The 10,029-nt window shown below is 38.3% G+C and overlaps 1 protein-coding gene and 1 long non-coding RNA gene across 3 annotated transcripts; one reads left to right on the plus strand and one right to left on the minus strand.

The window, feature by feature from the left end:
* Positions 1-3,545: 3,545 nt before the first annotated feature.
* LOC122051857 (trihelix transcription factor GT-3a-like) lies at positions 3,546-4,693 on the plus strand. Of its 2 annotated transcripts, none has more exons than XM_042613161.1 (2): positions 3,546-4,009; positions 4,094-4,693. In XM_042613161.1, the coding sequence occupies exons 1-2, from the start codon at positions 3,692-3,694 to the stop codon at positions 4,616-4,618; spliced, it is 843 nt and encodes a 280-aa protein (XP_042469095.1). In that variant the 5' UTR covers positions 3,546-3,691; the 3' UTR covers positions 4,619-4,693. The 2 variants fall into 2 exon arrangements, with proteins under 2 accessions (XP_042469095.1, XP_042469096.1); XM_042613162.1 differs by having other exon boundaries at positions 4,097-4,693.
* A 1,826-nt stretch (positions 4,694-6,519) lies between these two features.
* Positions 6,520-8,380, minus strand: LOC122051858. The gene is made up of 4 exons (XR_006131572.1): positions 7,512-8,380; positions 7,364-7,424; positions 7,170-7,260; positions 6,520-7,075 (listed from the first exon to the last, which is right to left on the minus strand). It is a non-coding gene; the product is annotated as an uncharacterized LOC122051858 (long non-coding RNA).
* Between the last annotated feature and the right edge of the window lie 1,649 nt (positions 8,381-10,029).

Below are 10,029 nucleotides of genomic sequence, written 5' to 3' on the forward strand. Positions count from 1 at the left end.
GCCAAGCCAAGCTTGGAGCCCAAGCTAGGGGACGACCAAGATCAAGCCTTGATGGAGCAAGTAGGTGGCCGACCCTAACTTGGAGCCAAAGTTGGTGGTCAGCCACAATAAAATTAAAACGATTTTATTTTTTAAAATCTTTCTTATGTGGAAGCTATGGTTTTAAAAGAGAGTTTAAAATTTAAATCTTTCCTTTTATAGTTTTCTACAAAAGATTAAGAGGAAGGTTTGATATCTTTCCTTATTTGTAGTTAAAAGGAAGATTTTAATTTTTGATAAAATTTTCCTTTTTTGTAACCATCCTCATGATTTTAAAAGAGAGTTTTAAAATTTAAATCTTTCCTTTTATAGTTTCTACAAAAGATTAAAAGAAAAGATTTGATATCTTTCCTTATTTGTAAATTGAAAGGAAGATTTTTATTTTGAGAAAACTTTCCTTATTATAATCATCCACATGTTTTAATAAAGAGATTTTAATTTATAAAAGTTTTCTTTTATAACCAACCATGTAGGGAATTTTTAAAGAGAAATTTTATTTTTAAAATTTTCGGAAACAAATTAGGAAGTTTTAATTTTGTGTTTAAAACTTTCCTTGTTTGGAGGAGTTGAGGTGGCCGGCCACATTGATAGAGAAAAGGATTTTTTTTTTATTAATTAAATTTTCCTTTTCAATGGCAAGGAAAATAGAAAAAAAAAAGAAGTTTTTATTAAAAACTTTCCTTATTTATCAAAACCAAAGAATATAAAAGAGAGGGTAGAAGTGTCTCACCTTACAAGAACATACATCTAGTATTCCTCTCTTCCCTTCCTTGTGGTGGCCGGCCCTCCCTCTCTTCCTCCTCTTCCCCTTTTCTTCTTCCTTGGCCGGCGGCATCAACTCTCTAAGAGACCCTTGGTGGCCGGATTTTGCTTGGAGAAGAAGTAGATAAAGGAGGCTTTGTTTCTTTGCATCCCTTGGAGCTTGGTTGGTGGCCGAAGACCTTCATCTCTAGGAGATTCTTGGTGGCCAAAATTTGCAAGGAGAAGAAGGAGGCTTGGGTGGATTCTCGTCTCGGTAGATCGTCTCCCACACGACGTCTGAGATAAGAAGAGAAATACGACAGAAGATCGTGAGGTCTATAATCTATAAAAGGTATAACTAGCTATTAGTTTACGCATCATAACTAGTTCATCCTTTTATTTAGATCTTGAAATACCAAACACAAGAGGCTAATGAATCTAAGTAATCGAATTTATGTTTTTTGATTTTATGTTTCTTTTGTTTTTCAAACTTGTGATTCGATTGTTCTTTTTAGTTAAACCTAGGGTTACTATAAGAAAATAAAATATTAAATTTCATTGAAAGACTTTGTCTAGGAAGTGATGGATGCTCCTTACCCAAGAAGGCATAGTGTCTCACCATGTTTAACCTGGAACCCGATCTCTGAAATTAATATTTAATTGAATTTGTAACATGGGTGGATTTGGATCAATAATGTTAAGCATCGTTTGCGATCCAAGTCTAAACCACTAATAACAGATAAGTTGAATTTGGAATCAATAATGTTAAGTTCTATTTGCGATTTCAAATTTATTTCTAAAGAACATAATAGGTTGTTAGGAAAGGTTCCGGACTTGTACAAAATTTTTGTACAGGGGAACCGGTACGATATTCCGAGTAGCAACCAACAGATTTTGTCTCGATTTTTTAAACTATTAATCAATTAGAAATAAATCCTAATCGATTGATGACATCAATCAATTAGGTTGATCGATTCCAATCGATTTTGTCATGATTTAAAGGTTGTAATCAATTCACCTTATCGATCCAAATCACTTTTGAGTGGCATAACAAGGTCATTAATCTATAGGTAAGATTGCCAATTGATTAGTGACAACCCAGTGATCAATTCAAATCAATTAATGCCCTAATTCAATAGCCAATCAATAAGCCAATACAACCAATCGATTGCCATTGATCGATCAGGCTAATCGATTCTCAATGACTATGTTTGTTATTTTAGTCTTGTTAATTGATTGCCCAACTAAGGCAATCAATTACACCATCGTAAGTTGACCTAAAATCATATGAAACACGATGATTCTTCACAAAGATGGCAGTTAATCACCATTGTTCTTCATGTTTTTCATGAAAATCATGAAAAATATAGAAGAGCAAGTCTTTCCTAGTTTTTCTAATTGCAGAGTTTTGACGATCAAATACTAGTAAACAGTAATCTTGAATGAAATCAAAAGATCGACGAAAAATAAACAGTATTGTCATGAAAAATGATGAAACATAGCACAAGTTATGATACCAATTGATAGTTCTCATAAAATTGAATCTCATGAATTCTACAAACTAGATAAGAATTCGAAATAGGAAATATAAATATTAAGCATGGATCTTGTTTCAACAGAAGCATGACATAACATAATAAATTGCATAATTAAAAGATAGGGAACCTAATTTCAAATCCATTGCTCTTGTTTTTAGCGTCATCCAAGCGATCTAGAAATCCTTAAGGAATAAGAAGTAGTGGAAGAAAAGGGGGAAGATCTTCCAAGGGGATTAGGGTGACGATATCGAATCCTCTTTGTCAATGGGAAATGAAGAGATGTCTCAAAGATGATGATATCCTAAACTCTTGGGAACATTTCCCTTATATAGGCACTCTGATTTATTATCAACTCATAGATATCACATATTAGGTTTATTCAATTCAAATCTAATAACCCGAAATCTAATAAACTTAAATTAGATCACTTAAACGGGTTTTGTTCATATCCACAAATACAAATAACCAATAAGCCCACCTTATAGAAATTAAATCCAACATATCAAACCAACTTGCTATATGCAGGTTGCTAAGGATCCAAATTGCGTGCTACTATAACTCTAGTATTTGATGCTCTCCTTTACAATAGTACTTAGTTCCTCGTACTATCCACGAATGTTGTGGGTTCCAAATGAGTCTTCCACCATAATATATAATATGGTGAGATAATATTAAAGTAACATATTTTATTATAAATTGATCAATTATTCAGGCTCGACAAACACGTACAGATAAATTTTCACTTAGTATGAAAATATGTATTGGCTAAACAACTCCTACATCTCATTAAATTGTTGACATGTTCATAAGCCATTATTCAAATAACGATTTAATAAATGAACAACTAAAGTCAACGTTTTAATTACGCATCTTGTTGAATTTGTAGAATAATAAAGGCACAAATAACAATCCTCATTTACAGCCACATCCTCATTATTATAATTTTAATTACTATATTTATCATATCTTTTTATATATCATCTAACTAAATTATATAAATATAATCATTAACTACGATTATAAATTAATAAAGTAATTTTCCTGTGGCTTCATGGTTCCGCACTCTGTTTTATCTGTTTGGCCGTGCACGAAAGAGGAAGCACTGAAACTGAGGGCGGCTGCCGTCGTAAGCGTGACGGCACCCTCACGAACGCAGCTCACTAGTTCTCTCGCCCTGCGCTTCTTATAAAAGCAGTGGGAAACCAGCACCTCCCCCTTTCCGCGTTGACAGAGAGTCGCCGACCCCATCCGATCCTCACTCCTTCCCCATATCTTTAATTAATCCTATTCAATTCACACCTTGATCAATTCTCTCCCCATCTCTATCTCCCTGCCTGCCGCTCCTACTTCTACTCGCTTCCCTTGATTATTCCATGGAGCATCACCACGGCCACCTCCACCACCACCGGCTCAGCCCTTACCCAACGCTGAACCCGGGCCCAGTGGCATCGGCGCAAGACCCCGACGGGGGCGGCGGCGGAGGTGGCGCTGACCAGCGGCTCCCGCAGTGGAGCCACGAGGAGACGCGGGAGTTGCTCTCCATCCGGGCGCAGCTCGACAAGAGCTTCACGGAGACGAAGCGCAACAAGTCGCTTTGGGAGGCTACCTCCTCCTTGCTCCTCCTCAAGGGCTTCTGCCGCACACCAGAGCAGTGCAAGTCCAAGTGGAAGAATCTCGTCACCCGCTTCAAGGTCTTCATTCTTTTGCATTTAATTAATTGCCTCAGTTAGTTCGTCCGTTGTTTATGTGTCGAGTAATTTGGTGCAAGTGAGTAGCAGGGGAGCGAGTCGTTGACGGAAAGCGAGAAGCAGCACTTCCCTTTCTACGAGGATATGAGGAGAATATTCTCTGACCGGGCGGCGGCGGCGCCGTCGCCGTCGGAGAAGGGGAAGCAAGCAGTATTGCAAGTGAAGGAGTTGGACGAGAGGGAGTTAGCGTCGGAGGAGGAGGATAGCGGGAAAGCGGGGAGGAAGAAGAAGCGGAAACTTGATCACCAAGTGGCGGCGGAGATGTCGAAGCCTACGGCGGCGATCAATGTGGCGGTGCGGGAGTTCATGCGGCAGCAGATGGAGATGGAGGCGCGGTGGCTGGAGGCGACGGAGTCGCGGGAGTTGGCCCGGCGAGCGGAAGAGGAGGAGTGGCGGCGGCTCATGGAGGCGCTGCGAGCCGAGCGGGCGGAGATGGACCGGCGATGGCGGGCGAGGGAGGAGGAGCGCCGGGCGAGGGAGGAGGCGCGCGCTGAGCGCCGCCACCAGCTCCTGGTGGCCCTCCTCGACAAGCTCATCTCTCAGAAAGATTAAGATTGCTCACGATCGAAAAGTGCGAGATAAACTGAAATGGATGAACAAGTATATTGAGAGAGGAGATGAAAGAGAGAAGAACAAGGTTAGTTTGTTCTATAAGCACGTACGAGAAGCTTTACTCCCTGTTAAACATTTTTAATTTTTCGAAAAAAAAATATCAAAAGAGGCAAACGAAGATTTTTTATTATTCTGTTCCAGAAAGAAGATAAAGATTTTGAATAGCTTTTGAAGATGCTTTGCTTTCCAGCTTACGATAAGTATCAGTACATTAACATGCATGAAAATGCTTCATCTGGCAATGTACTTATAAGCTATAGCTCTTTACTTTTTTCCCACTTTTGCTTTGATTGCAATTGTTCATAAACTTCAATGCTTGATAGCAACTTAGCAAATCTCAAATAGTTGAAGTTAATAACATTTATAATCTCTGATTTTTTTTTTTTTTCAAATATGTGGCATTCCAAGGTTTTGTAAAGAAACACAGAAAAACTTTAACTCGACTAGGATATATTACATACAATATGAATACATATTATAGCTTTAATATTGCAAGAGTTTTTCATTTATTTGGTATTTTTTTATTGAAGACTAGAATCAATTTCTCGGTTCGATCCGTGATTTCAGTAGTAGAGTACAAGAGTTAATGATCATTGTCTCCTTGTCTAATTGATCATTATTGTTCAATATTAATATCTGTTTTTGGAAGCACTGCTAATAACTCTTCCAATTTTAAATTGAGTAGATAGATCCCTAGAGAGCCTACCTCCATAATTAAGATCTGTAACTCTCATTTCAAGCTGGAGATTCTAAAGGAATCCAGTTGTTCTTTCCTTTACATCTGTTCATAGAGGAGAGAACCAGATTCAGTGCTGATCACCAAGACTTTTGCAGGCTCTTTGCTATATCTTCATTCTCAATCCTGTAAATATCATTTTACAGGATTGCAGTTAGGGCTTAGTCCTGTTTTTGGTCAGTAAGGTTTTAGCCCTTTCCACATTACAATGATGAAGCTTTTGATCATCTACAGGTTGAAGAGCCGCAGCTTTCAAGAGAATTAAGGAACTTGTGATCTGTGAAGAATGGAGCAACACAGAGTGAATGCTTTCGCTGACTTTTACTGCAAGTTTCAGAGAATGTGGCTGACCATGGCAACTTCTTAATTGGGAGTAAGTATCACATGTTGCAGAAGTCAAGGAATTGTACAAACCTTGATTATTGATCCTGTTGTGCAGACAAAAGTTTTAAAAAAAAACAATAGTAATAATATGAGGCGTATTTTAATCCTTCAAGGTTGATGTTCAACTGTTACTGATGATTGCCAATGAAAAAGAATGGATGCAAAATTTTCACCATTTGTCGGACGAAGCCTATCAACAAGAAAAGAAAAATATAGACTGCAAGTTTCAAGTGCTTGACCTTCTTGACAAAGCAAAAATCAGAAACACCTTGCTCGAGATTGTCTCTAGGATTTAGTTTGCTATGAGGCACTTCCCAGTTTGAAATCCCATGTAGATAATCTTATGGAGCCATCAAAATACGTTGGTCTCTTTGTATGATATTATTTTCTTCATGCTTCTGTTTCTCACTTCTTTAGAAGAATTGTTAGAGCCATCAGTTCTATGGCCGTCACTGCTTTCCCATAGCTTGTGTAAATCAACATGTTTGATTCCAATGGAGAGTAGGCGTATGAACACAAGTAAACGCCATTAAATGTAATCCTAAAGAAGCTATACTTTAGTTGATGAAGTTGTTTGACTAGAATAATCTGTCCTAACTTTGTTTACACTTCTCGTATCCAATTTGTCTCGGCTGAAGTATGATGTGTTATGAACAAACAAAAGGAACGCAAAAGGAATGAGGGACAAGTGATCGAGTCACTAATCACTAAACACAAAAAGGATGAGGGAAAATGTCTTTGCTTCTTCATTATTCATGCATATAACTATTTTGATACATTCTTCTGTATACATTATGGGTAATAGTCAATTAAGAGAGCAATCTTTTACATGAACTAGAGGGGGGAAAAAAAGTAAAGGTGGACTAAAGAGAGAAGAACCATGAACAGATCATCTGGCTCATGTGATATAGAGCTTGTATCATTATGCAGTGATAAATCAGTCCTCTGATGCGCATGTAGTTCATACCATATATATTTCAATCATGACAATTTTATTTTTTAATTGGCACCAAGTATCTAACTCTTTGAAACAACTAATCCTAAGGATGCCCCGTTGAGCCCTACGAAAGTTTCTCACCGGCCAAATCATGACTCCATTTCTGAAGAACTGCATGATTGATCATCTGGTTAATAATACACGATGTCTCCAGTATCAGGTACAAAGTGATCATATGATTCAGACTCCTTGATAAGGCTCCAAACAGATGGAGTGGCAAAGGGCCAGATTGTTCAGGTTCCCTATAGTATTTTCCAAGCACTGGTTGAGCTGCCTCAGTCTGATGCAACAGAGTGATATCAAACGTCTATTCGTCGACAAAGTTTCCTCTAGTAGGAGGGAAACTAAAAATGAAATAGCAAAGTACTACTTACAGCTTCCACTAAATGGTAATGTCGTATCTGGGGGGAAGAGGTGATGTATGACATGAGTTATCATGGTGGATGTTGTTAATCCATCCATAATCTCGATCCAACATATGAGGAGCCACAAATTTAATTAGATTAATAGATAACAACTCGAAGCAAATTTACTTTTGGCAACTAGGAAGAATTTGTTCCAATTATACCTTTGAACGGTACCAAGAAAGCTTCTCTTGTGTCCGCAGTGATGCAAATATGTGACAAGATCTAACCACATAACAAAGAACTAGAATTGGAACAAGAAGCAGATACCAAATGCGTAAGACAGGAGGGAACAGATAGGATTGAAGATACCCAATATGGGATTCTATAAAGCTTTAACATTTGAATGGGGCCGCGAAGCAAGTCAACCCTGTGAGCAATCCGACCATGGCAATCCAGCAAACAGTTGACGTGATAACATCCTTCTTTTCACTAGGAAGGAAGAGATCTCTGCTTGGATGAAAGTGTGTGCCACTCTTCCCTGGACTTCTTGCAAACTGCCATAGCAATGTGCGTTAAGATTTAACCAAAGAGGGTTAGAAAATAGTAAGTATGATCCTTCCTGTGAATAATCTGTCGCCGCCACGGCGAACCACTTATCGAGCCACGGCGAGTCCAGGAGTCCTTCACCCAGCAGTGCTTCGGAATGGCGGCTCGGATCTCCGACAGCCCGAACGGAGGCGGCATCCCGGGATCAAAAGCCTCCGCCTTTCCCGTCCCCTCGTCGCTCGGCTCCCTCCTTCACGGTCGCCATCCTCCCCGGTGCGCTCACACACAACGCCCATCCGCTGAGGCGGCCGAGTCCGAAGGGGCTAAAGGAATCAGGAAATCCGCCGCCTCTGGAGACGCTTCTCAAATGCGTAATACCAACGGGAAATCGGAGATTGGATCTGGAACGCTGGAAGGCGGCGGGAAAGGGGTCTGAAGCCACTACATCCGAAAGAGATGGCCGAACTTCGCCATCCCAAAGATCGCTCCTTTCGGCTCGCCTCTTGTGCAGAATCCCTTTTACACAAATTTGCAGAGGAAAGGAGAGAGATCTTGATGGAAACTGCAGAGGAGATCAAAATTCAAATTCCGCGGCGTCTCTCGCTGGGTTCTAAGCGTCTCATGTTTAGGCGGCGACTTCGTTTTTTACTCAAACAGGAAACACAAAACGTGGCTAAGAAAAGTAAGGAAAGGGCGTAATCATGACATCATGGAGCAACTTAAAGGAGACATTTACAAATCCCTGACCCGAATGAAGCAGCGTTGGCATATAGCATTTGCGAGGGCCTTCTGAAAGGCATTTTCGAAACTGGAAAATGGCGACGCCGTCCAAAGCACGCGCGTCGTACGGAACTGGGCACGAGTTGGCGGCAACGCACATTCCCACGTGGCAATTCGTTGTCAACGGAGCAGGAGAAGTATCCGTTTCCACCGTTGACTATGTTTTTAAAAGTGATTACTGTACTTTACAACTAGTTCATTTAATGGAAGCACATATTGTTTGAATCATTTTTTTATTATTTAAGAGATATATTATTCGTATTTATCATCGGATTATGATCCGATCATAAATTATTATGATCTTTTTCTGAGTTCATTGTCCTTATCAGATTATAATATTTATTTGAAGTGGATAATCGAAGGCCTCCCGAAGATTTCCGGTGATAGATAAGTGGTTAAGTTACTGGACACCGAACGAGGGTGTCCTCCGGGCGGCCTCCGATCGCCCCCTCCAAACAAAAATTATAATTTGATGGGGACGATAAACCCAGAAAAATATCGTAACTATTTACAGTCAGATCGTGACCACGATCCGACCATAAATACGAATGACACATTCCCTAGATCACAAGTCATGGCCGGATTTTCTCTCTTCTAAAATAACCTTATCCCTCCTTTAAAAATAAAATATATATAATTAAGTACTTAAAAGTTTTAAAAATAGTAATAATATAGGATATACTTATTCAAAAGTCAAAACCTCTAATATAATTTTAAAACTTATAAAGAATTCATTTAAATTTTGACCAAACTTTATTTGATTCATAAAAAATCTAAAAAAAAAGATAATATATTTTATAGTTATTTAGTACCTCTAATATATTTTTTTTGAAAAATATAAATTATATTTTAACACTCAATTTAGTTTTTGTCCAAAATTAGGCAAAGTGGCAAAATAGTACTAATATATGGATAAGTTAATTGATGGTTCTTTTGAAATGTTATGTTTTAAGTTAAAATTTAAATTTCTAAGGGATGATTGTAAGCATGAATCCTATTTTTAATTGATCAAAAGTTAGTTGTGTATTATTCTTTTCATATTTAATATGTGATAATAGACATATACTTAATGACGATTCATGCTACATTTATTTCTTTATTTAAATATATTATATTTTGACTTATAAATATGTGGATTAAGAAGACATAAAAAATCTAACAACTAGTGTTAAGGTGGTCTATAACTCTATCAAGGGATATCAAAGGCATTTGTTATCCCTGGTATCAAAATTGAGGTTGTCAATAGTAGCTCTTGAAATGTAGATTCGCTACATTAATAGTCATCCTAGTATCAGTCACATGGATATAGAAGGAGGTATATATAGTACATAGACATCAGGCGTATAGTAGAGTAAATCACATATCGTCAGTTCTTGAGAATCGACCTCTGGCTATTACGCAGAGATATAATGCGCCTACTGTTTATGCTATGCCTGGGGGCGTCAATAGTTGTAAAATACCGAAAATGGACGAATCATCATAACGAAATTTTTCGGAATTTTTAGAAATTTTTTGAGAATTTTTCGGAGACCGTATGGTTTCAGTTACGAGGATAAAATTT

The sequence above is a fragment of the Zingiber officinale genome, chromosome 3A (genome assembly GCF_018446385.1).
Source record: "Zingiber officinale cultivar Zhangliang chromosome 3A, Zo_v1.1, whole genome shotgun sequence".
Classification (NCBI taxonomy): domain Eukaryota; kingdom Viridiplantae; phylum Streptophyta; class Magnoliopsida; order Zingiberales; family Zingiberaceae; genus Zingiber; species Zingiber officinale.